The 27234-nt window shown below is 45.5% G+C and overlaps 2 protein-coding genes across 3 annotated transcripts in view; one reads left to right on the top strand and one right to left on the bottom strand.

Moving 5' to 3' along the window:
- The window catches only part of Prkcsh (protein kinase C substrate 80K-H), an 827425-nt gene that overhangs the window by 502090 nt on the left and 298101 nt on the right, over positions 1 to 27234 (bottom strand). The window lies entirely within an intron of this gene.
- Positions 2497 to 27234, top strand: part of Anln (anillin, actin binding protein) — a 46427-nt gene continuing 21689 nt past the window's right edge. The window contains exons 1-12 of the mRNA XM_051156799.1: positions 2497 to 2520; positions 4346 to 4557; positions 4738 to 4841; positions 4902 to 5029; positions 9886 to 10039; positions 11692 to 12003; positions 13937 to 14322; positions 16534 to 16756; positions 19056 to 19246; positions 20609 to 20716; positions 25591 to 25714; positions 26935 to 27045. Of these exons, the coding sequence (XP_051012756.1) occupies positions 2497 to 2520; positions 4346 to 4557; positions 4738 to 4841; positions 4902 to 5029; positions 9886 to 10039; positions 11692 to 12003; positions 13937 to 14322; positions 16534 to 16756; positions 19056 to 19246; positions 20609 to 20716; positions 25591 to 25714; positions 26935 to 27045 (2077 nt within the window). The remainder of the gene's footprint in view (positions 2521 to 4345; positions 4558 to 4737; positions 4842 to 4901; positions 5030 to 9885; positions 10040 to 11691; positions 12004 to 13936; positions 14323 to 16533; positions 16757 to 19055; positions 19247 to 20608; positions 20717 to 25590; positions 25715 to 26934; positions 27046 to 27234) is intronic.

Here is a 27234-nt window from a genome sequence, read left to right as displayed (position 1 = left end):
GAAGACCATGAAGTACAGTAAACTCAATGTATATCCTTGAATCAAAGGAAATTTATCCTTGATGCTCAATTAAAGAATATGAACACTGGGGCTGAAGAGATGGCTCAGAGGTTAAGAGCACTGACTGTTCATCCAGAGGTCCTGAGTTCAATTCCCAGCAACCCCATGGTGGCTCACAACCATCTATAATGTGATATGATGCCCCCTTCTGGCCTACAGATGTACATGCAGACAGAGCATTGTATATATAATTTAAAAAAAAAAAAAAAAAAAAAAAGAATATGAGCACATACTAGGCATGGCACACAACTTTAATCCCAGCATGCAGGAGGCAGAGGCAGATGGATCTTTGTGAATCTGAGGCTAGCCTGGTCTACAGAGTGAGTTCCAGGACATCCATGGCTGTTACACAAAAGAACCCTGTCTCAAAACACAAAACTAAACTAAAAAAACAAACCAAAAAAAAAAAAAAAAAAGGAAGAAAATGTGACTACTGAGCCAGGAGCCAGGAGACAGGTGGCTCTCTGAGTTTGAGGTCATAGTGAGACCCTCTCTCAAAACACGACAGAGAAATAAAACTATAGATTAAGGTTTGTGAAGCCAGCCTTATGAAATAAATACAGGCATGGAAAAGCAGTCGTGTATGCATCATAAGATGGGCATGGGGGCACACCTGTAATCTCAGGCCCTGGGAGGTGGGAACAGGAGGATCAGGCCTTCAGGGTCATCTTCAACTGCATAAGGAGTTTGAGGCTATCCTGGGATACAGGCCACCCTTTTTCAAAAAATTAAAAAATTAAAAAATCCCCAATTCACAGAAACCGAATCATTTTCATTGCCTACATGAGGAAAGGGAAAAAATTACACAATGCTAAAAGCAATCGATAGCACAGTTCACTTTCAGTAGCACATTGGCAATGCTCCCTGCCCATCCCCATTACTAGGGTTGCTCACAGGGCCTCTCCCACATGATGCACTAGCACTCCATCATTGAGCCAGGATCTCGCTCACCACATGGCTCAGATTAGCTTCAAATCTGTGACCCTCTCACCTTAGTCAATCTGAAGTAGCTGGAATCACAAGTGGGCACCACCATGCCCATCTGCCAGCTTGGAACTCACTATGTAGCCAAGGCTACCCTTGAACTGAAATACCCCTGCCTCAGCCTTGGGCCACTATGGCCCACTGATGTTATTTTTTTTTTAATTTTTATTTATTTACTTATTTATTTTTGTTTTTCAAGACAAGGTTTCTCTGTGTAGCCTTGGCTGTCCTGAACTCACTTTGTACACCAGGCTGGATTTGAACTCACAATGATCTACCTGCCTGACTCTGTGCTGGGATTAAAGGCATGTGCCACCACGCCTAGCCTAGATATTAATTTTTGGTGGTTCTTATTTGGTGGTTCATTACAGTACATGTATAAAAGGAGAGGCCTATTAGCCAGATAACCTGAGGTGGAGAACTTTTGTCTGATCCTTCTTGCTACTGCCTTCTGGTCAGGTCTTGGCCTTTTCTCTTTCTGAAAAAATAAAAACATTTATATTATTGTATTATTTTGTCAATTGTGAGAATGTATGTGAATTTTGAAATTTTAACTGGAAATATATATTTTTGGAGTATCCTCAATAAAGTTAGTGCTACCATATTTTAAAGTTTTTTAAAACTCTCTATTAATTTTATCTACAAAGGACATTAATTATTAGCTTGAAAAAAGTCTTCCAAAGAGAAAAATACTCATTTTCTAGGGCTCATGATATCTGCTGGAGATCTTTGCCTTTAAAAAAATTATTATTTATATGGCATTTTTGCCTGCCATGTGAGACTGCACACCAGACAAAAATACCAGATCTTACTATAGATGGTTCTGAGCAACCATGTGGTTGGTGGGAATCGAACTGAGGACCTTTGGAAGAACAGCCAGTGCTCTTAACCTCTGAGCCATCTCTGCAGCCCTGAGATCCTTGTCTTTTTAAAAAGATTTTTTTATGGGTTTGGGTGTTCTGTCTGCATAGATGTCTGTGCATTGTGAGTGCACCTGGTGTCCCCACCTGGTGTCCACAGAGGTTGATGGAGGAACTGGACACTTGGGACTGGAGTTACAGATGTCGGTGATCCACCTTGTGGGTGCTGGGAATTGAATGTGGGTCTTTTGAAAGAGCAGCTAGTGCTCTTGACTGCTGAGTCATCTCTCCAGCTCCTTGGTTATCATCTTAAATGAATATAATGTTGTCTTCCTCCTAACTGCTGGGATGGTGTGCACTACCACCATACTCAGCAATGATGGGTTAAGTGAGAAAAGTTATTCCGGCGTATAAACTTAGGAATGAAGTGCCATGGGTCATAAATTCCCATAGATATGTTAGGAGACAACAGCAGCGGTCTGTGGGTGTGGCCCTGAGCCTGTGGAGGCTTCTGGCGTATACCAGGAGCTTAGAGCAAGGGAGCTACTGTGCTGGTGGGTGCCACTATCCCTGGTCGCACTACAACCAGGGCATGAGCAAAGGCCAGTGCTACCGGGTGAGGAGGGCTGAGAAACTACAAGGTTAGAGTAGCTACAGGGCTTTATCCAAGCTGCCTACCATCACATTGTCTATAACGAGACCACGGGAGTAGAGGCAACAGCCAGAAGGCACAAACGGCTACATGCATTTCCAGTGACTCATTCCCGAGACTGAAGCATACAGCCACACCCCAAGAACACACACCCCTTTCCTGTTCAGTATTGGAAAACCAATCAGGCATCCCTTCCCTTTGGTTCATGGGTGGCACAGTTGACTTAAACTAACAAACCCACAGCCCCCACACACATTCATCTCCCATCATTCCTCAGCTCCGAGGAACAGAGGACGTTTATTATTCCTGCTTGCTGTGGAATTCACTGTGGTCTCGATGGAAGCTGGATTCTTAAGAAACTGCTCTTACTCCATGGCCAGAATTCAGTCTATTACAATCGATAGATCTTTATACATTTAAAAAATCCTTTATCGATTACAAAAACATCACTATTTTTGTTTGTTTTTATTTTCCAAGTCAGGGTTTCTCTGTGTAGCCTTGGCTTGCTTAGTAGACCAGGCTGGCTTTGAACTCACAGAGATCTGCCTGCCTCTGCCTCCCAGAGTGCTGGGACTATAGGCATGCACCACCGCCTCTGGCTAATTTTTTATTTTGCTTCAACATGTATTTATTTGCTCTGTGTGTGTGCAAGTCAGCGTACAGTTTGCTGGAACTGGTTCTGGGTTTAGAATTCAGGTCCCAAGGCTCAGCAACAAGTGTCCTTATAGCACAAGCCTTGTTGCCGGCCCCAAGCTCCCCCCACCCTTTTTTTTTTTTTTTTTTTTTTTTTTTGGTTTGTTTGTTTTTCGAGACAGGGTTTCTCTGTGTAGCCCTGGCTGTCCTAGACTCACTTTGTAGACCATGCTGGCCTCGAATTCACAGCAATCCGCCTGCCTTTGCCTCCCAAGTGCTGGGATAGCGGTTAAGAGCACTGGTTACTCTTGCAGAGGTCCTGAGTTCAATTCCCAGCAACCACATGGTGGCTCACAACCATCTATAATGAGATCGGACGCCCTCTTCTGGCATGCAGGCATACATGAAGAGAGAGCACTCAAAATACATTAAATAAATAAATAAACAAGCTTCCTATTTTTAATTTAGCTTTCTGACTCCAGATTTGATCAACAACACTTTCACAGTGAATAAGGAAAGCAGTTGATCCTGTTATGGGCCCTTTTTAGCTCACATAGACACAATCATAAGCCTTGCTAACTTGTTTTTGTTTTACATGATTTTCTAAGGACTTTAGGTCTCACAGCACCGACCTGGGCACAGAGACTGTGGTGCTTTCTTGACATTTTGGGGTGTAAGGGCAAACAGTTCTACTACCAGGGGTTAACTGGACTCAGTTTTGTTAAAAAAAAAAAAAAAAAAAAAACCCTACATTCTTGGAAAGCCTAGTTCGGGATGTTTTAAATGAGAGACCCTCCCAGGAAGAGAAAAAAAGAAACCAGGATTGAGACAGAGGCGAAATGGTTTCTGTCCTGCTTACCGGCTGGTAAACGGGGCCTTTTTAAAAAATTAAATATGGGCTTTTCGAATTGTCCCTTCTCTCAAACGTGGAAGACTGAACTAGAAGGCTTCTCAAGTGTTCTCAAGGCTGACCCTGGGTAGTTGGGTGGGGTTAAAACCTAAGGGCCTGTGAAAGAACTTGTCGCACCGCTTATTACTGTTGTCATTTTCCCAAGGACAAAGAACTAGCCGCTGGCTGCGACGGGGTGTGCGGGAGGACCCACCAGAGTGGCCTCTCAGGAGGGTCACGCTTGCAGTCCACTCTTTCTGGTGGCAGGAGACAAATTACATCAGGCCCACCGAGGAAGAGGGCAGGACGGCGGCAGGCGGTGACCGGAGCACGAAAACATCAGCTAGGGCACGCGTGGGTGCGAGCGTGGCAGCGGAGCGCTCCCCTGGACAGTTGAACGGCTGGAGCATCCCCAACCACGCCGCGGAGAGAGAAGAGGCTCGCGGCTCCGGGGATCAGCCCCTGCGTGGCAGTGTCACGTGAGCGAGCTCCGGGGCGGGGACCAGCGCGGCCCGCCCAGCCCCCGCGCGCATGCGCGCCGTCCCGGGCGCTGAAATTCAAATTTGAACGGCTAGGGTAGACGACCGACCCGGGGCGCAGTGGGCAGTGCCGACTGGGCGTGAGGGAGCCCCACCGCCCGGACTCCAGCCTTCCTCCAGGAGCCGCGCCGAGCCCCGCACTACACTACTTTCCTGTTCCGCCGCCGGACCGACCGTCTCGCAGTACTCACGTGAGGCCTGGGACGATGGACCCGTTTACGGAGGTGAGAGACCCTGCGGGCGCTGTGAACCATGACCCCTGGCGGACCCCCCGCCCGCGCCAGCTGTCAGCCTTCGGCCCACCGGCGGGCCGCGCGGCGCGTGCGCAGAGCGAGCGTGCAGCCGGGCGGAAGCCGTGGGGTCGCGGTCGTCCCGGCGTCGCTGCACCGCCTGTGGCTCCTGCTGTTTCGGGGTGGGGGGGGGGGGGGGGGAAAAGGGGGCGCTTTAGACTCTAGGGGGAGGCAGGAAAGACAGGGTCTCTGAAACGCCACGCCATCCCCGAGCTCTGTGTAGTGGGCTAGCCTTCCTCCGCTCCCCAAGTGCTGGCACAAGGTGTGAGCATTCTTGCTTGGCCCCTGCCCTTCGGTTCCAGGTGACTTAAATAAAGCACATTTGCCTCCTTTCTCCGTCTCGGGGTCCCCCGGGAGACAGGGCTAGGGGGCCTGATGGGACCCGCTCTGCCCAAAAGCTGAAATAGTTGGCAGGGTGGAGTCTGCCCAGGGACTCCTGTGCGCCTGGGATCTGGTGGGAAGTGATAAAGTGCCTCACTGGCCCGGAGGAGCGGTGCACTTGAGAATGCTGTGATGAAATCACTGAAGTTCAGATCAGCAGAGCAGGTGCTTTTTTAACCTCGAGTTTTCCTCAGACGTCACCTGCACTGAAAGGAAACTGTGCTTAGCTACCTCAGCGTGTAAGAACCAGTGTTCTTAGCGCAAGATGACAGAAAGGTTAGTAAACAGTTCAGGGTTTATGTAGCGGCTCGCTTCCACAACCCCTTCCTCGTCTCTTCCTTGGAAATAGGGTCGAGAGTCCATTGTTGACCCTGTTATTTATCCCTAGTTTTATTTTGGTGTTGCATCTGTGCCCTGACATTCAGGAATTTTCCTGCTGCCATTTGCCCATTCAGTCTCTTTTATTCCAGGACACTTCCTCTTTTTCTCTTTCTTTAAGCTGTTGCTCAAATTTCAAGAGTGTGTTGTGAGTTTTGCACAGTGGGTGGACAGTATTTTTGTACTACAGTGGGAAATGTCATAGAAGATAGTAATAACATTTTGCGTGGTGTAGTTAACAATTCCGTGAGCTAATCCCAGTCAGCAGTTAGAATAACAATTTGAGATCTTTTCCTTAATTGGTAATGAGGACACCGTGTGACTTCCAACTACTAGGTACGCAGTCATAGCATTCATAACATTTTTGTACTGGGGAATGAATTTCTTATACAGGGGTTTTTTTTGTTTGTTTTGTTTTGTTTTATCTAAAACGGAATGTCAGTATAAAATAGCTTTCTCCACAAGGGTCTTACTCAAAACCATGCTTTGACACAGAAGCTTATTTACCCAGGGTGATTCATTACTTTTTTTTTCTTTTTTCTTTTCTTTTTTTTAAAATTTTATTAATTTATTCTTGTTACATCTCAATGTTTATCCCATCCCTTGTATCCTCCCATTCTTCCCTCTCCTATGACTGTTCCTGGGGGGGGGGGGGTGAGTGATTCATTACTAATGAAATTAACTCTTTACATTAATGTCAGGACATTAGGGCCCAATTCTCTTAATAACTCCTCTTTTTTTTTTTTTTTTTTTTTTTTTTTGGTTTTGTTTTTTGAGACAGGGTTTCTCAGTGTAGCCTTGGCTGGGCTGGACTCACTTTGTAGACCAGGCTGGCCTCGAACTCGGAGATCTGCCTGCCTCCCAGGTGCTGGGATTAAAGGCGTGCACCACCACCACCCAACCCTTATTTTGTTACTTAGAGTGTTTAAACTTTTATTTTTACATCTGAGTTTTGAATCCATTGCAAACAATAGTGCACTTACTTGTGTGCGTTTGAACGGCAGAGCCGCATTCCTGTGTTGTGAAGCATTCATTGCTCATGGCTCTGAAGTGGTGCTGCCTCAAGTGCTTGACTGCAGAGAATGGAATGCTGGGCACGCCCATGGCTGCATATAATTGGAGCGTTTTGTTTTCTCAGAGTGATGTTTTATCATGAAGGAGATTATCAAGCCATTATGAATTTGGATAGCAGTCTGAGCACTTTTGTATTGTTGAGGGAGACTTCTTTGGGGATAAAGGTCTTGTGCACATAAAATATTTTAATTACATAGCATTTGATTGTCAATTCTTTCAGTGAACCTCAAGTTAGAAGATGTTTCAAAGTGCAGAGAGTTGTACCTGAACCCAGATTTAACTCATGGTTTGTGGTGTTGTAAGCTAGGTTGAACTAGCTCTGTGTCCCGTGCTGCCTCCCCACTCATGATCTTCCACCAGCCTCCTCAGCCTCCCACGTTCTTGGACTCAAAGAGTGGCTGCCCCCTTGCTACAGCTCGTGCTCCTTCGAAGGGTTTCCTAACTACTGTCGGATTTTAACTACAGGGTTAAATAGGTCAAATGTAGCTTAATCCCAGGTCTGTATTAATCACTGCTCTCTATATGCAGGGTGGTGATTATCCGTGTTCTTCAATTGTGTACATTTGAAAGAGAACAAATTGTTTTATGACATATCCATTCAAATAGCAGTGTCTATTGATTCGGACTGAGAAAAAAGGAGTATTCATGATTTTATTTAGTAGCTAAGATTTGAATTTACAACTGTTTTATTATATTTTAGTATTTATTTGATAGAACATAAGAATAGCATTCTTCTCCTTGGGAAGTGTATTATGAAAGCCTACAGTTATTTTTTGCTGCTTGTCACAACTTCAGGTCCAAGTGTATTAGTTTGAAGCTGTAACAAGTTAGTATAAATTTAGGAACTTAAGTTGGGTATTGTGTTGCATGCAATCCCGGCACCAGGGAGGCAGAGGCAAATAGATCTCTTTTATTAAGTTAAAATTAATAGAGTTAAAGGCTAGCCTGGTCTACATGATGGATTCCAGGAAACCAGGGCATCTTAGACAGAGACCCTGTCTACAAAAACAAAAAATTAGTGGCTTAAAGACTTAGTACATTTTAGGGGGCTGGAGAGATGGCTCAGTGGTTAAGAGCACTGGCTGCTCTTCCAGAGATCCTGAGTTCAATTCCCAGCAACTACATGGTGGCTCACAAGCATCTGTAATGGAATCTGACTTTCTGGCAGGCATGAAAACAGAGAACTCTTATTACATAAAATAAATAAATAAATAAATAAATCTTTTTAAAAACCACTTAGTACTTTTTAGTTCTGTGGGTTGTGGGTCTGAACTGGGTTTTATCAAGTCAGAGTCAAAGTGTGGGTAAGACTTCCTTCTTCTCATGAAGCTCCAGGAGGAAGTCTGTTTCCTAGCCTCTTCCAGCTTCTAGATCTTTCTGCACGCCCTGGCTTCCGGCACCTTTGTCCGTTTTCAGAGCTTCAGTCCCCCTCATTCTGACATCTAACTTTGTCATCATCTTTCTTGACTTTCCCCTCCGTAACTAAGATCTATTGTGATTTTCTCGGGTCCACTCCGATACCCCAGGATAATGTATACATACCAAGATTCCTGACCACATTAGCAGAATTTCTTTTGCCTATAAGGTAACATTCGTAGGCCAAAGATTGGAATACAAGCATGTTTGAGGGACCATTTTACTGCCTAGCGTATTGACTTAAACAACAATTACTTTCTGTTAATTTCTTTTAATGGAGGAGGCTGGAGAGACGGCTGTAGTGAGGAGCACATGTTGTTCCTGCAGAGGACTTGGGCTCAGTTCCCAGCACCCACATGGTGACTCACCGCCATCCATAGCTCCAATTCTAGGGGCGGGGCCTGTCATCCTCTTCTGACACAGGCATGCATGCTGTTCATATGCATGCAGACATACACACATACATTTTTTCTCTAATTTAAATTGTTTTCTGGGTGCCGTAGAGATGGTTCAATGGTTAAAAAGAGCTGCCTTCCCAGAGGAATAGCGTTCTGTTCCCAGCACCCTCATTGAGCAGCTCACAACCACCCAGCACTTCAGCGGCAAGGGATCCAACACCCTCTTCCGGCCTCCGTGGGCAGTTAGATGCGTTTGTCTATATTTACCTGCAAGCACACACAAAATTACATTTATTTACTTGTGGGTGTGGGTAGTAGTGAATCTCAGAAAACAGTTGGTTCTTTTCTTCCATGTACATTCAGGGGATTGAATTCTAGAGTGAGTCTTTGCAGGAATGCCTTAATTTACTGGGCAGTCTCCTGCACTCTCTCCCCCTCCTCCGCAGCCACAGCCACCTTCCTAGTCAGTGGAGCAGAAGTTTGTGCTGGGCTCAGCTGGGCTGTCCATCTCTTGGTTTTACCTGTGATCGTCTAGCATTCCTTGGCGTTTGACAGATTATCTAGAGTTAAATGCCATGGAGCTGGCTGGAGTTGGCTCTCTAGCATATCCAACCTGGACTTGTCACATGATGTAACAGTCCCAAGAGAGTGCAGAAACTGCAAGACTTTTGGGGACCTAGCATTGCAAATCATATAGTCTGTTGTTCCTGCCATATTGTATACCAGGTGAGTTAAAGCAAATCAGCAGCCATACTCAAGTGGTGACGCAGATTACCTCTGTATGAGTGTATTTGTGCAGCTGTGTGCAGCTGTGCATGCATGAACACCTGGAGGCAAGGCTTTGATGTTGCACGTCTTCCTTAGTCTTTCTCCACCTTATGTTTTGAGACAGGACTTTCACCCAACCTGACTCACTGATTGGCTAGACTGGCCAGCGAGTTTTTAAGACTGCCCCGTCTGCCCTCCCTAGCGGTTCTTTTGATTTCTAGAGACAGCGTTACCCTGTGTTACCTTGGCTATGCTGGACTCGCTTTGTGTAGTGCGGGGGTCTGCCTAAGCTATCACCCTAGCCCCTGATTAGATCTTTGGCTGGAACAGAAAACACACAGCAGTGAGTGTCTTTAGATGATGTTTGTTAGTACTTATATTGACTGTAGTACTTTTGATGCTGAGGTGCTGGATCATTTGGTAAATCTTGGTTCAGTTACTTGGGATTTTACCTTTGAACTGTGTTTGACTATTATCCTACCTTACAGTTGTTGATTTTAGAAGGCATCTGAGGTTTTGTGGACTTTGAACTAACCTTGTGTTTTAACCCTGATATAATATAGAAGTTGCTGGAACGAACCCGTGCCAGACGGGAGAATCTTCAGAGAAAAATGGCTGAGAGGCCCACAGCAGCAGCAAGGTCTGCATTGCATGCTAAGCGAGGCAGAGAGCCACTTTCAGAAGCAAGCAATCAGCAACCCCTACCTGGGAGTGAAGGTAAAAGGCTGGGGGGGGCGGGGAGGGAAACTGGCATGGATTTGGAGTCCATAGCTCCAAACATTTCATTAGCATATGGAGGAACTGGTCTTGTGAGCTAAATGCTGTTACATCAGGCCTCAAGTCTGCTGGGAGCCAGACAGAGAACTTGGTTAGATGGCCAGGGAAAATCACTTTGTATAAAATTCATGTTCTTACTTTTAAAAGTTTTAAACGTATTTTGAGATTTATTTTTCCATATTTTATGTGTCTGGGTGTTTTACCTGCATGCATGTCTGTGTAGCACATGCCCACAGTGCCTGTGGAGGCCAGAGGCGGCCACTGGCTCCCCTGGAGCTGGAGTTGTGCACAGTTGTGAGCTGCCGTGTGGTTCCAGGTCCTCTGCAAGAGCACAGCGCTCTTGGCCGCTGAGCCATGGTGCATGTGTGCAGGTCATAGGGCAACGCTGTAGAGTTGGTTGTCTCTCTTCATTTTCATGTGGGTTCTGGGGGATCAAACTCAGGTTTCTAGGCACGCTTACTCATTGACCCATCTCACTGGCCTTTCCTTCTAATTTAAAATATGAGCTGGGGAGATGGGTGGGTCAGTGGACACAGTACTGATGCACAAAGGTACAGGCTAGGGTTTGGACTCCCAGCAGCCATGGGAATGCTGGTCCATGGCAAGGAAACAGGAGGTGAACACAGGCTTGCTATGACAAGCTGGAAATCTGCACTGGCTGAGTTGATGAACTCTGGCTTCAAGAGAAAGACCTTGCTTCATAGGGTGGAAAACATAGAGGACACCCATGTCAGCCTCTAGCCTCACCTGCGCACACACCTGCACGCATACCCACATACAACACATGCATACTCAGGCCAGGAGACGCGTTGAGGCCCATCCCTGGGTAGACGTGAAATGCCTTACCAGAATGGCACCTTTAGGACTTGTTACTGACTTCATCGATGTCGTAGACATTTAGATGCTGAGAACTCATCTTTTTGGTAAGATGAGGTAGCTCGGTTGTCTCCAGAGCCCACTTCTCTCCCCAGCCCAACGTGAGGCACCACCCTTCTGTGCTGCTTCAGTTACTGTCCATGAAAGGTGGTTTCAAAAAAATCAAAATTCCACAAAATCTGGTTTCTACAACTTACTTTCTCTAGACTTGACTGATTTTTCTTCCCTAAAATGAGGTGATTGGGCTTAAAATTTTTTAGAATACTTGGTTATTCTTGTGTGTATACTGCTGATTTCCTGTGGTATTAAAATTACATAAAATCTTATACGTCTTGAAAATATTTAAATTTGTTTTCATTGAAGTTTTTAACAGAAAAATGGCATGTTCTCCTAAAAAAAAGGTCTTTTTTTTTTTTTTTTTTTGGTTTTTCGAGACAGGGTTTCTCTGTGTAGCCTTGGTCATCCTGGACTCACTTTGTAGACCAGGCTGGCCTCGAACTCACAGCGATCCGCCTGCCTCTGCCTCCCGAGAAAAAACCAGGTCTTTTTCGGGTCGTATTTCAAAGTTAGTGCAAGAAAGGTTTTTATGTTTTTCTTAGAAGTAAGTAGCTAAAGTGTTAGAGAAATTTGATAATTGTTAAGCAACCAAGTCTAGTTTTCAGGCTGTGAAGACGGCAGAGGTTTCACTATGGGCTTTTGTGTTCTTTGGGATCTAGAGAAATCTTGTACAAAACCATCACCATCAAAAAAACGATGTTCTGACAAAACTGAAGTGGAAGCTTCGGACTTAGAAAATAAAGAACCTGTTGAGTCAGCAGCACCAAAGCCTTGTTCTCCAAAGCCCGCACCCCGGCAGGTGCAGCCCCCAGCACCAGCTGCCGTCAGTGAATCTGTGGCTGTCCTGGCATCACCGCTCAGTGTGGACAGAGGGCTGAACTCAAGATCAGAAGCATCCACTGCCTCTTCAGTTAAAACTCGAATGCAGAAACTTGCTGAGCAGCGGCGCCATTGGGATAGCGAGATAGCAGGTATAAACTAGGTGGGCAGGGTGGCCCCTGAGCTGCTGTTGGTAAGATACAGCCTGGTGCTGCATGCGGTAGTATATGCCTGCAGCCCACCCCCTGGGAGGCTGATGCAGGAGGGTTAGTTATACCCTATTTGAGGCCTGCCTGAGCAGCAGGAAAGGTAAGTGCTTTTGTTTTGTCTGTGTACGAAGTCCTAGCTTGTAGGTGATTAGTATCCCAGGAGTATAGCCATTAAAACAATGAATGAGAATGAGGCATTCTCACTCAAGTAGATGATGAGGTTCTTGAACTAGCACAGAAACGTCACCTAATAACTGAATTACTTCCTGTTTTTTGTGGTTTTGTTTTGTTTTTCTGAGACAGAATTTCTCTGTGTAGCCTTGGCTGTCCTGGACTCATTTTGTAGACCAGGCTGGCCTTGAACTCACAATGATCTGCCTGCCTCTGCCTCCTGAGTGCTGGGATTAACTAAAGGTGTGTGCCACCACGCCCGGCTGAATTGCTTCTGTGAAAAAGCACTGACCCTCAGCTCTAGACTCAGGAAATCCTACTTCATATGTTCACTTATCGAGTAAAGAGACTAAGGTGTGCGCTGCTGTTTGGTATGGAAAAGTTGTCAAAACACAATACTCCCGCCCCCAGTATACTGAACTGGAAAGCACGTTCTTAGCCACTCTGGACACAGGAGAATGACGACCTTATATGCAAGCTGTTTAGTGGCTATGGACAAGTGTTATTTTTATCACAACTTATTTTATTGATCTTCTAACTTGTTAGGTAATGCTGCAACCCTTTAATATATTTCCTCATGATGTGGTCACCCCCCCCAACCATAAAATTATTTTGGTTGTTACTTCATAACTGTAATTTTGCTACTATTATGAATTGTAATATAAACATCTGATACACAGATGGTCTTAGGTGACCCCTGTGAAATGATCTTTCTGCCCCAAAGGAGATGTGACCCACAAGCTGAGAACTACTAATCTATATTCAGCCATTTCATAAATACCTTATTTTTATTTTCAAGTAAAACAAACTTATTTCAGCATAATTTTATTTGCTGAAAAGAGTTTATAGGGCGGAAGACTCTTTTGGCGTGAGATTCCTGAGGTTTCAGAGGGGTAAAGTAAAAATCTAGGCCGAGGTAGAAGCCTGGACAGGAGGGTAAGAGGGGGTCACTTTTCTTGGTTGCATATGTGGAGTCTGATCTTCCCCAGACCTTCGTCTCTCCAGCGCATGCTTTTTGAACACACAGGCCTAGATTCTTCACTGGGTATCACTATCTGATTTTTATCTCCAAATGAAGAATCTACAGAAAAATAGTTGTTTAGCCTGTGCTATCCAAATAGCCACTAATAAGTAACTTTTATTTAAATTAATTAAAATAATGTCTTAGTTTCTGTAGCCATGTTTCAGTGTCCTAAGCACATGTGGCGAGCACTGGCTACATTGGGTGTGGATGAGTGGGGCACATCTGTTATCCTAGAGCTTTAAGTTATGTATCGTTGGTCAGCTCCTGTGCTGTCACCCTAGCCCTATAATGGCATCTTACAACATCCATAACCTAGCAAAAGGAAATTCCTGTAAGGCAGGCAGTGGTGGCTTACGTCTTCTAGCATTTCAGAGGGAGGTGAGTTCAAGGCCCGCCTGGTCTACAGAGTGAGTTCTGGGATAGTCAGAGCCACACAGAGAAGCCCTGTCTTGAAAAACCAAAAAATTAAAATAAAATAAAACTGTAAAAAAAAAGGACACGTTAAGTGTTTTAATTTGGATTAAGTACCATTTGATTTGAAAAGATGCCGCATTTAAGTAAAGTAATATTTTATGAATGCAAATTTAATCTCGTTTAAAAATTCTGTATTAAGTGACCATGTGATTATATATAAGAATCACTTGAATATTTCTTTTTTATTTTTTTCTGAAAACATTTCAGAAGATGTATCCGAAAGCTCACACTTCTTACCAATGCCATCTGAGGAAAAGGCTGCCTCGCCTTCCAAGCCACCCCTGTCAAATGCATCAGCTACCCCAGTTGGGAGAAGGGGCCGTCTGGCCAACCTTGCTGCCACAATTTGCTCCTGGGAAGATGATGTAAGCCACTCATCTGCAAAGCAAAACAGAGTCCAAGAGCAGCCTGGTACTGCTTGTTTACCCAAGTCTTCCTGTGCAAGTGGAGCATCTGCTAGCATCAATAGTAGCAGTGTTCAGCAGGAAGCTACATGCTGTTCCCAAAGGGATGGCAATGCCTCTGTCAGGAAAGCCCCATCTTCTAGTGCTGCCGATGGACCATTGCTTAAAGCCTCAGTGTCCAGCTCTGGGGTGAGTCAATAACATCTTATTCTTTTGAAACTTATATTATAAATGGTAATGACTATATGTAGTCTCTATATGTATTGGGTAGTATATATGGGCATATATATGTTTCATAAAAGTGAAAACTATAAATTTGGTAATTTATCTAAGATAAATTAACATTTTGTAACTAAAATAATAATTATTTAAATTAATTAAAAATTTAAAATCCAAAGTATGTAATAATGGAATATGATGGAGCCTCTTTTTGGTCAATGGGGGAAACTAAAATTAATCCTTTTCCCCCCACCGCCAAGGCAGGGTTTCTCTGTGTAGCCTTTGCTGTCCTGGACTCACTTTGTAGACCAGGCTGGCCTCAAACTCACAGCGATCCGCCTGCCTCTGCCTCCCGAGTGCAGGAATTACAGGCATGCGCCACCACGCCCAGATAAATTAATCCTTAATTACAACACCTTTATGGACATCCATAAATATAAGACACTGACTGTGTCTGGAAAGATGGTGTACACCTGTATCTGCGGTTGCCTCCAAGGAAGGTAACTGGCAAACAGGAATGTCAGGGGTAATGCTTTCACTGTATAACTTTGAAGTGTTTGACACTTTTACTTTATGTATGTACTATTACCTCATTAGCTTAAAAAAAGAATGGTGGGGGGCTGGAGAGATGGCTCAGTGGTTAAGAGCACTGCCTGCTCTTCCAAAAGGACCCGGGTTCAATTTCCCAGCACCTACATGGCAGCTCACAACTGTCTGTAACTCCAAGATCTGACACTCCCACACAAACGGACATAAATTAAAATTAAATAAAATTAAAAAAAAAAAAAAAAAAAAAAAGAATGGTGGTTGTTTCTGACGATTGCCTGCCAGTGCAAAGAGAAGCGCTGCCTTAAATCCCAGCTATGATATGTGTCTTTGTACAAGTTACTTAACATTGTAAAGGCTTATTTTTCCTATGCCAAATTCAGGATCAGAGTTATTAGAAAGAGAAGCTAGTATGCATAAAATTCTCACCATAGTTCCTGGCTGATTCTAGTAATTTTTTATAATCAACTCTCAAGTCCATGATACTTGGGGTGGTTGAGCATTCCTAATCTGAAAGGCTTCAACGTCTGAGTGAAGCCTGAATGCTCCCTGTGATGGTACAGTGGAGAGCTCCACAAGGAGCCTGAGTGCTCCCTGTGATGGTACAGTGGAGAGCTCCACACGGAGCTGAGATCTGAACTCAAGGCTTCCTGCATGCTAGGCAAATGTCGTGTCACTGAGCTGTAACCCCACCTGTACTGCACAGGCAAATGTCGTGTCACTGAGCTGTAACCCCACCTGTACTGCACGGATGTATTTATTTATTTTTATCTTATGTACATTGGTGTTCTGACTGCATGTATGTCTGTGTGAGATGTCAGATCCCCTGGAACAGATGTCACAGACAGTTGTGAGCCACCAGGTGGTTGCTGGGAATTGAACCCTGGTCCTCTGGAAGAGCAGCCAGTGTGCTCTTAACTATGAGCCATCTCTCCAGCCTCCGAAATTAATTTCTTTCAGATAATACAAAGTTGCTTTCAGGCAGTTTCTAAGGTGTATATAAAAGGGTTGAATGTTGTGTTTAAACTTGGGTCCCATCCTAATGATACCTCATTGTAAGTACTTCCAAAGTCTGAAACACTTCTATACCAAGTGCTTCAATTAAAGAATACTGAATTCATATCTTACTAAATTGATATTAACTTACTTAAAAATAAAAATAATTTGTATAATTTAATAAAACACTAGCCCATAATTTGAGTTTTTTTTTTAAACTAGGAATGACCCTACCCCTGATAACTACTTAGTTTTCAATCTACTATGAGACTAAATTGTCTATTAATTTAAGTAACAGCATTTTATAAGTTGAGTTGATTTTTTTTTTTTTTTTTTGTTTTTCAAGACACAGTTTCTCTGTGTAGCCTTGGCTGTAGACCAGGCTGGCCTCAAACTCACAGAGATCAGCCTGCCTCTGACTCCCAAGTACTGAGATTAAAGGTGTATATTACCACAGCCAGCTCAAGTTGATTTTTTCTTTTAATCCATTTAATTTGATATATGTTAGAGAGGAAAGGAAGTAAAATTTTTGGTAATTCTTTGTGTAATGGCTACCAAGGAAGTGGAATTTGAAATTATTTTGTGGAATCTGTGCTACAATGATAATTACTGTTTACCCTATGTGTTGTCATGTTTCAGAAAGTGGCATCTTCCCCTGTGAAATCCGCTGTAGTCAGCACCAGTGCTAAAAACTGTGAGGTACAGAATCCTGAGCTACTTCACAAAACCTCTAGTCCTCTGAAAACAGAGGCGTGGAGAGCAAGTGAGAAGCCAGCCGGATCCCAGGCAGCTCAGCCCAAAGACGCAGCTAACAGAGAAGCTTGTCTGCAGTCCCACCCCAAGGACAAGCCTGCAACCCCAGGTGAGTATTCAAAACTGTAGAGTAGATTCAAGACACTGGCTTTTAACATTTTACTTAATGTTACTTTGTTGTTTTTTGGTTTTTGAGTCAAGGCCTCCTTCATATGTGTACCAGGCTGGAGGTAGCCCAGGCTGGAGGCAGCCCAGCTGGTCTCAATCTTGTGATCCCCATGGTCTCCTCCGGGCTGGGGCTAGGTGATTATCATCAGGGTATGCTTTTTCGTTCGTTCGTTCTTTCTTTCTTTCTTTCTTTCTTTCTTTCTTTCTTTCTTTTCTCTCTCTCTCTCTCTCTCTTTTTTTTTTTTTTTTTTTTGAGATAAGGTTTCTCTGTGTAGCCTTGGCTATCCTATACTCACTTTGTAGACCAGGCTGGCCTTAAACTCACAGTGATCCTCCTGCCTCTGCCTACCAAGAGCTGAGATTGTAGGTGTATACCACCATGCCCGGCTTTTTCTGTTTTTTGATGTATAAGCACACAATTAGAAGCTGCATTTTAGGAGAACCAGCCTTAAACTAAGTGTGTGGGACACTGTCTGCCAGTCTTTACTCTGACGAAGTAGAGAGAGTCTAGTCTCACCTTGGCTGACACAGTGGGCCGCCAAGCTCCTAGGAGCCACTTGATTCTGCCTCAGCAGCGGGAAGCTAATGTGCACATAGAGTACTGCACTGCCTGAATGTTTACATACTTTGTGTATGTATTTAAACACTTTGTGTGTTTCTTACAGTAGTAAGCTGAGGTTTTATAAAGTGCTACATTTATCTTGTGGCTTATTTTCTGGTGTGTTCCACATATTATTGAGAAATGCAGGACTAAAAAAGTTAGCAAAAACACATGATGACAGAATTTACTGAGAGCTGTGTTAAGCTGTGTGTGTGATGCACACATCTGCGCATGTGGGCGTCGTGCCCATGGCAAAACAGGAGGAGGCTGTTGCTTGTCCTGAGACAGGGTCTCTTCAAGCTGGAAACTGTTTGGCAAGGCCAGCTGGCCAGTGGGTGTCCAGGAGCCCATGCCTCCCTTCCCAGCTAGGGTCACAAGCACATGCAGCCACACCTGGGAATTCAAACTCAGGTCCTCAGGCTTGCAGAGCAAATGCTCTTGCCCACTGAGCCATCTCCCTGCCCCCCTTTCTTTAGTACAGCTCCTGTGGTTTGGGCAGGATGTCATGTGTCCCAGTCCCCCTGAGCTTACTCTGTGGCGTAGGATGGCTTTGGACCTTAGATCTTCCTGCCTCTGTCCCCAGGGCTGGGGTTACAGACATGCACCACCACACCTGGTTTATGTGGTGCTGGGATTTGAACTAGGGGCCTCATGCTTTCCATGCATGTACTCCATCCCCAGCCTGTGTTCAACCTCCTGAAAACAGGCTTTCTAGAGGTTGTAGTTCATGTTATAAGTGGAGGTAAGAGTAAGCTAAGGAGAGAGCCACAGTCAGTTTCTACATGCTCTCAAACAAGAGGCGGAGTGCGGGTGGAGCACTTGCCTAGCATGCACTGGAGGTGAGGACAATGGTGACAACAGAATCACAGAAGGAAGGTCCTTTGATGGAATCACACTGGTTCTTTAAAACAATGACTTTTTTTTTTACATTTATTGGTTTTATGCTGCGTCTATTGTTTTTGGATTTATTAGTTTTATGCTGTCTGGAGTTGCTTTCTATTGTCTTTTTTGAGACAGGATCTCTCATTACTTCTCCCCTGTGCTGTTGAGTTCCCAGCCAATTCTCCTGTCTTTACTCCCATTTGACCATAGAGCATGAGTTTGGGATTGCAGATGTGAGCTACTAAACCCAGTACCTTTTAGGGGTTCTGAGGCTCAATACAGGTTATCAGAGCTTCGTGGAAAGCAATTTACCCGCCCCCCCCACCCTTTAAAAAAAAAGAACAAAAAACCCCAAAGTCCTATAAATTTTAGTACACTGGGGCTAAGGAGATGGCTTATCAGTTAAGAGCTGTACTGCTCTTTCAGAGGACCTGAGTTCTATTCCCAGCACCCATGTCAGCCAGCTCACAACTGCCTGTATCTCAAGCTCCAAAGGTATTGACACCTGGCCTGTGTGGGTACCTGTAGTCATGGGCACCCACCCACAGATACACAGACAAACACATAGTTAAAAATGATTAAAAATTAAAAATTTAGAGCATGTATTTAATAGACTCTTTGAACAATTTTAATATTCTCTTTGTGAATGACTGTTCCTAGAAACAAAGCATTTTGTAACTAATTGATGTAGAATTTGTCTCTTGGAAATATAATTGCTACTTATTTTTAATAGATTCCAAAACTGTGTTTTCTATAGGGGGAAGAGGAATTAAACCTTTCCTGGAACGCTTTGGAGAGCGTTGTCAGGAACACAGTAAGGAAAGTCCAACTCCTAGAGCATCCCATAAAACCCCTAGTATCACTCCAAATACGAAGGCCATCCAAGAAAGACTATTCAAGCAAAACACATGTTCCTCTACTACGCATGTAGCCCAGCAGCTCAAGCAGGTAAGGGTGTCTGCACTCAGTACTTACTAGATGCCCTCAGCATGGAACCTAAGGAAGAAATACGGCCTCTCCCGTCTTCTTTTTAAAAGATGTACTTATTTTTATTTTACATGTGTAAGTATTTTGTCTGCAAGTTTGTATGTGCACCACATACATCAGTGCCCACGGAGCCAGAAGAGGGCAGATGCCCTGGAGCTGGAGTTGCAGATGGTTGCAAGCTGCCATTGGGTTCTCGGAACTGAGCCTGGATTCTCTGCGAGAGCAGCTAGTGCTCTTACCCACCGAGCCATCCCTCCAGCTCAGATATGAGTCTTTCGGAATGAGCTAAGGAGAATCCTTTTGAGAACATGCGAGAGTTTCTTCTGTAGCCTAGGTCGCCTCGGAACTCACTAAGCAGTGCAGGCTAACTGTATTCTCAGAACTCCTTCTACCTCAGCTCTCCATGTACTGGGATTACCATGCTTGGCTTGATAAACAGCATTTTAATTTTCTGTATCTCTAATTGTAAATTGGATGATGAAACCATGTATCATATTTCACACATGTTGTGAATCTTTATATTTTATAACTGAGCACAAGAAAACTTTTGTTTTCTGTTTTTCAAGACAGGGTTTCTGTATGTAGCTCTGACTCTCCTGGAACTCGCTTTGTAGACCAGGCTGGTCTCGAACTCACAGCCGATCTGCCTGCCTCTGCCTCCCAAGTGTTGAGATTAAAGGCGTGCGCCACCACACCCAGCCAAAAAATATTTTTTTTTAATTTTTCTTTTGCTAAGGCTTTATTGAGTCCAAGCTGGTCCCCGCTGTATAGCTGAGAAGATGGTCCTGCTGCATCTCCTCCCCCGTGCTGGCGTTAGAGTGTGTGCTACTACATCTAGCTTTTAAAAGTGTTTACTGCTGTGCTAGAGAGATGGCTCAACGGTTAGGAGCACTGTCTGCTCTTTCAGAGGTTCCTGAGTTCAATTCCCAGCAATCACATGGTGCCTCAGAACCATCTATACTGTGAGCTGATGCCTCTTCTGGCCTGCAGGTGTACATGATAGAGCACCTCATGTACATAAAACAAACAAATAAATCTAAAAGAAGTTTGCTAGTATTTGGATATTTCTATTTTTTAAAGATTTATTTATTTATTATTTTTATATATACAGTGCTCTTTCCTGCATGTACACCTACATCCCAGAAGAGGGCATCAGATCACAGTATAGATGGTTGTGAACCACCCTGTGCTTGCTGGGAATTGAACTCAGGACCTCTGGAAGAGTAGTCAGTGCTCTTAACCTCTGAGCCACCTGTCCAATCCATATTTGGCTATTCTTAAATGCTGTTGGTTCTTGAGTAAACTACTGCCTTCTGTGTTTAGGAACGTGAAAAAGAACTAGCGTGTCTTCGTGGTCGATTTGACAAGGGCAATTTATGGAGTGCAGAAAAGGATGAAAAGTCAAGAAGCAAACAGCTAGATACCAAACAGGTAATGTGAACAATGTGATAATGTAAATTATCAGTTTTGAATGTTTTGGTTTTGAGAGGACAGGGTCTCGCAATCTAGCCTAGGCTGGCTACACACTTGACATAATCCCCTTGTGTCAGCCTCCCAAGTTCTTGCATTACAGGTATGGGCCACCAGCCCAGCTTTGGGTCAGGGGACATCAGTCCTTCTTGGCTGCTGCTTTCCTCCTGGCTGCCGACACGTTGCTCAGCTCCTCCCGCTTCCCCTTGGCACAGATGTGTATGCCCACCCTCTTCTTGATGGACTTGGGTGCACATGCTTGTCCTTGGACACCTTGAGCAGCTCCATGGTGCTGGGCTTGTAGGGCGAGGCCGCACACCTTCCCGACCGTGGTGTGAACTCGGTGTGTTTGGTAAGGCTGTCTCGGCTGTGCCTCGGCTTGCTGGCATTCTTTATCACCTTGTGGCCCCGTTGAGGCCAATGGCCATGGGGCAGCCAGTGCTCTGGTTGCTGCTCTCTGATGGTGGCTGCAACACGAAACGTAAAATAAAGTTTTCGCGCCTCCCTTTCCTGGTGTAAGCGCTCTCTACCATCACTAGCCCGTCAGTGCACATTCCGCTCCTTTTCTTGTCCACACAGCACAGCTTTTCCACTGACGGCTGGCCTTAGTCAGTCCTTGCCATTCACGTTTGTGTTCATAGGAATCCGCTGAGATGCTGGTTTTGAAATAGTTCTTGGAATCTCCGTTTCTACTGTTCTAGTTTACTTTTCTGTGTGATAAAGCCCTGACTAAAAACAACCTGGGGGGGGGGGTTGATCTGAGCTTACATCTTACAGTCCGTCATAAAGGAAAGTCTGGGTAGAAATCGGAGGCAGGAACTGAGGCAGAGAGCACAGAGGAGTGCTGCTTACTGGCTTCCTCTCCATGGCTTGCTCAGCCTGCTTCCTCATACTGTCCAAGACCACCTGCCTAGGAGTGCCACCACCCACAGTGGGCTAGGCACTTTCATTTCAGTCATTAATCAAGAAAGCACCTCACAGACATGCCTGCAGGCCAATTGGATGGAGGTGTCTTAGTCACTGTTGCTGTGAAGAGACACCATGGCCAAGGTAACTTATAGAAGGCATTTAACTGGCCTTGCTTACAGCTTCTGAGGGTGAGTCATGGTTGTTGGCAGGCAGGCATGGTGCTGGAGCTTACATCTGTTCAGGAGGACTGGGCTTGGCTTGAGTGAGCTTTTCAAACACCAAAGCCACCACCAGTGACATACCTCCAACAAAGGCCATACAATCTTTCCTCAACAATGCAGCAGCTACGGACCAGGCGTTTAAATATATGAGCCTATGGGAGCCATTCTCATTCAAACACCACAGAGTATTTTCTCAGTTGGGCTTTTCTCTGCCCAGATTATCCTGTCGTGTGTCGAGTTGATGGACATGCCCATATACCGTGCCTTTAGTGTCTGCAGTCCTTTTGGTTTCCATATGCCTCTCCTAGTAGTCTACACATGGTGCTGCCTAAACATATGAGCAGAGTCACACTTGGATACATACATCCGAGTGTAGGCCCAGTCTTCTCAACCAATGTATTTTATTAACAATTTATTAACCAAGCGTACATCACTAACCAAAACAATGGGAAAAGAGGATTAACGAACACAATAACAAAACCATAAAGATATCAGTTCTGAGGAACAATTCTCCTGGAACCTGGTGTAGTAACCAGAACCTGGAGCCTCAGCAGGAGCCTGAGCCCCGAAGCCTTCCCTCGAGCCGTTCGAACGGTTCTCTCTAGGAGTGTCTTGAAGTGGATTGATGAACAGCCAAAACTATCCCAAGTCTCCAAAAGGCCCCCCTCCAGTTCTGGGCTCATTTGTATGTCTCCTTCCAGATTCTCTTCACGGGATCATTTGGCTACCACAGCGAGGTAGCACATGCCTGGCTTGTGTGTTATTGATACTAAGACGTTTCAGGTTCTTGTTGGTGCTGGAGCCTTTGGTCATGGAGTGCACTAAATCCTGGTGGCTGAGTCTTGGAATAAGAGCTATAAAATAGGATTATTAAGACATGAAGAGGGTGCTGTTCTCATGGTGTAGGGGCTCAGGTGAGGAGTCTGTTTTAGATGTTTGTGGATTAGTTTTTATATTTATAAGAGAGCTGGGTTTGTATTAGAGCTAAAAAGTGGAGGTTGCTTGCTTACCATGCAGTAACAGTCTTCAGGTAAGACAGTGGGGAGAAGGAAATGGAGTAACAGAGTTCTGCATATTGTGTGTTTGCAATGTGCCAGGGCTTGGGGGGGCACCTTGAAAATATCACTGAGTCTTTCAATAACAGTGTTAGTAATGCTGTTTCTCTTTCCCATCTGAGAAGCATGAAACCAGCACTTTTGAGCAGATCCTCGGCCCTACAGCCAAAGGAGTATGGTGTGTGTGTGTGTGTGTGTGTGTGTGTGTGTGTGTGTCCCCAAAGCTTTGAAAAGAGGGTAGTTGTTTTGCAGTCTCGTCAGTTATTCATTAAGCAAACATTTGAGTAAACAAACTGAGATGCCAGGATATAATAGCACAGAAGTCTTTTTTCTCAACAGTACCTTGGGGCCCGTTTTTCTGTTTTCTGTAGTGTACTTGCCCTGCCTTAATTTCCCTTCCCAAAATGTCTTGCCTACCTTTAAAACATTTTGTACAGAGCGTTTAAGAGTTTACTCTATGTATTATATCTCAGAAGCGTGTCATGTGAGAGACATTCTAATCTGGAGCTAGATGAGGGGTTTGTGTCCTGGCTGCCAATTCCTAACCATGTGTGTGGTTTCTCATGGACGAAACAAACAATGTGCCCGACTCTAGAGGACTGGGAAGCTTGGGTGAGGCCATGAAGACTGCATTATAAGCTCTGTGTGTGTGTTAGCTGCTGGTGTTCCACCCTCATGGTTTCCAGGATTTCTGTAGTTTCTGTGTGCTCCTTTGGTTTTAAGACAGGCTCCTACTGTGTAGCACAACCCTCCCCAGAAGTCACCATATGGACGAGGCAGGCCTCAAACTTGCAGTGCTTTTCTGCACCTGCCTCTAGGGTGTCGGGGCTGTAAGTGTGGGCCACCGTGCCTCTAGGGTGTCGGGGCTGTAAGTGTGGGCCACCGTGCCTCTAGGGTGTCGGGGCTGTAAGTGTGGGCCACCGTGCCTCTAGGGTGTCGGGGCTGTAAGTGTGGGCCACCGTGCCTCTAGGGTGTCGGGGCTGTAAGTGTGGGCCACCGTGCCTCTAGGGTGTCGGGGCTGTAAGTGTGGGCCACCGTGCCTCTAGGGTGTCGGGGCTGTAAGTGTGGGCCACCGTGCCTCTAGGGTGTCGGGGGTGTAAGTGTGGGCCACCGTGCCTCTAGGGTGTCGGGGCTGTAAGTGTGGGCCACCGTGCCTCTAGGGTGTCGGGGCCGTGAGTGTGGGCCACCGTGCCTCTAGGGTGTCGGGGCTGTAAGTGTGGGCCACCGTGCCTCTAGGATGTCGGGGGTGTAAGTGTGGGCCACCGTGCCTCTAGGATGTCGGGGCTGTGAGTGTGGGCCACCGTGCCTCTAGGGTGTCGGGGCTGTGAGTGTGGGCCACCTTGCCTCTAGGGTGTCGGGGGTGTAAGTGTGGGCCACCGTGCCTCTAGGGTGTCGGGGCTGTAAGTGTGGGCCACCGTGCCTCTAGGGTGTCGGGGCTGTGAGTGTGGGCCACCGTGCCTCTAGGGTGTCGGGGCTGTAAGTGTGGGCCACCGTGCCTCTAGGATGTCGGGGGTGTAAGTGTGGGCCACCGTGCCTCTAGGATGTCGGGGCTGTGAGTGTGGGCCACCGTGCCTCTAGGGTGTCGGGGCTGTGAGTGTGGGCCACCTTGCCTCTAGGGTGTCGGGGCTGTGAGTTTGGGCCACCGTGCCTCTAGGGTATCGGGGCTGTGAGTGTGGGCCACCGTGCCTCTAGGGTGTCGGGGCTGTGAGTGTGGGCCACCGTGCCTCTAGGGTGTCGGGGCTGTGAGTGTGGGCCACCGTGCCTCTAGGGTGTCGGGGCTGTGAGTGTGGGCCACCGTGCCTCTAGGGTGTCGGGGCTGTGAGTGTGGGCCACCGTGCCTCTAGGGTGTCGGGGCTGTGAGTGTGGGCCACCGTGCCTCTAGGGTGTCGGGGGTGTAAGTGTGGGCCACCTTGCCTGGCCATCCTGAACTGTCTTCCCAGCCCAGGGCAAGGTCAGCTTATCGACTACACTGCTTGTTAGCGGTGGGCTGGACGGTAACTAGGCCTGTCTATCATAGGCTCTTGAAGCACGGAGAACAATGCGTGGTTTTCCTCTTATTTTCTTCCTTATTATTGAATCTGTTTTATCCTTGTTTTCTTTGAATTGTATCCTTTGCGTAAATGACAATTAAATACAATCTTCATGTCAGAACTGTCTCCAGATTGTACAGGGAAGGACTGAGAAAAATGGCAGGGGAAGCTGTTTTGTGTGGCTTTAACTTTGGTTGATTTGAATAGTACTGAACTCTGATGTGAACTTTTATTCTTTCTCACTTCCTAATCTTTTGAAGATTTTACATCATTAGAATCTTATTCACTGGAAATTATTAACACTGGCCTGGGCCTTTTTAATATACATTATTTCTTTTATTCTCAAGAAACATATAGAGCTAGGTGTGGTGGCGCATGCCTTTAATCCCAGCACTCGGGTGGCAGAGGCAGGCGGATCTCTGAGTTCGAGGCCAGCCTGGTGTACACAATGAGTCCCCGACAGCCAGGGCTACACAGAGAAAACTCTGTCTTGAAAAACAAAACAAAACAAAACAAAAAGAAGCATATAGAATGTCATTTAATAATAGTCTTATTTAATAACATAGTTAAGACTTATAATTCTGGGAAATAGAATTTACTTCTCCATCTGCTTTTTGCAGGAAGTTCATTGTCAGAATACTCCCCTCAAGAAACATCAGATTGTTTCAAACACCCCGTCTTCTGTAACAGGAAAAGTGGCCGAAAAGCAAACGGCAGAGAAGACTTCTAGCACAGAGCCTGCAGGTTAGTGTCCCGGGCTACTTAGATGTAGCCGCGCGCTCTGCAGCTGGCTGGGAATGGCGCCAAGGATGATGGCTGCTGCGCTGGGGCCCGCACAGCTGGTTTCCTCTCCGCCCAGCGTTTCGTTCCTGCCACTCAGTTCTTCAGAGTGAGAAAGCACTCCCACTTGGCTCGTGTGTTGCCCTCTACCTAAAGAGAGAAGGGCTTTGTTCTGGCTTACAGCTCCAGAGAAATACAGTCTGTCATGGCACAGGAGGCATGGCGGCAAAAGCTGGGGAAGCAGAGCTCTGCTCCTCTCTGCTGTCCTGTCCTTCCTTCCTTCGCCTCCTCTCCACCCTCCTTACGCCCTCACCTTTCCCTTGACCCACTTTCTTTCTAGAGACTGTGTAACCCAGACTAGCCTAGAAGTTTTTGGGGGTGGTGGGTAGGGGGCCAGGTTGATTTTGATTTTTCTCTGTGTACCCCTGGCTGTTCTGGAACTCACTCTGTAGTCCAGACTGGCCTTGAACTCACAGAACTCTGCCCACTTCTGGGCATCAAAGGCGTGCATCACTGCCAGGCTACACTAGACATTTTTTAAATCCTTTTGTCTCAGTATTTCAAGTGTCAAATTACAAGTGTGAGTCACTAGACCTGGTTTATCATAAACACTTTCAAGTTTTTATTTTCCTCCCTTTCAACTTCCCGCCCCCTTCTTTTCTTTTTTTCCTTGGGACAGGGTCTCACTATGTGACCCCTGCCATCCTGGAACTCACGCTGTAGACCAGGCTAGCCTTGAACTCACAATGATCCGCCTGCATCTGCCTCCTGAGTGCTGGGATTACAGGTGTGTCCCCGTCCCGTCCCCCCCACCCCCCCCATGTCCCCCCTGCCGCCCCCCCTAGATGCCTTGCTGCTAAGGGCTTTTCTTTTCATACCTGGTCTTACTATATGAGTGATTTTTGTTGACAATTTTTTTTAAGGTGAAAAACTGTTTATATGAAAGTCTGGATTAAAAATAACTTGTAATATTGGTCTTTTTCTTCTTGGTGGAGAGGAGAGCAGGAGGTTAGGAGAAAACAGGTAGAGTAGTTCTATATTTCTAGATTTGAATATTTTAAATAAAGGCATAGCTTGGTAATAAAGATTTATGACTCCCTAATTTTATGTCTTCAGGTTATTTCTGGCATGTGTACACATGCACACATACACATGAATTTGATTTTTCTCAAACATTCTTTCAGGTTCCACTGAAGGCGAGATGACAAAGTCCAGCCCTTTGAAAATAACATTGTTTCTAGAAGAGGAAAAGTCCTTACACTTAGCATCAGACCCTACGGCCGAGCAGAGGACAGGTTGGTTTATAGTCTGCTTCTCATTAGCTCTAGACACATAAGAAGTAATCCAGTTAATATAAGAACAATGCTGTGCTTTTAAATGTCCTATGATTTCATAATACCCTTTACTACTGTAGCTTCCGTTAACATGTGGCACTGTTAACAGTTACTGTTAGTTTACCCTATGAAAATGACCCAGTGCTGTTA

This window comes from Acomys russatus, chromosome 14 (genome assembly GCF_903995435.1).
Source record: "Acomys russatus chromosome 14, mAcoRus1.1, whole genome shotgun sequence".
Classification (NCBI taxonomy): Eukaryota; Metazoa; Chordata; class Mammalia; order Rodentia; family Muridae; genus Acomys; species Acomys russatus.
Note: the sequence above shows the minus strand (reverse complement) of the source record. Positions and strands in the feature narration are given on the sequence as shown.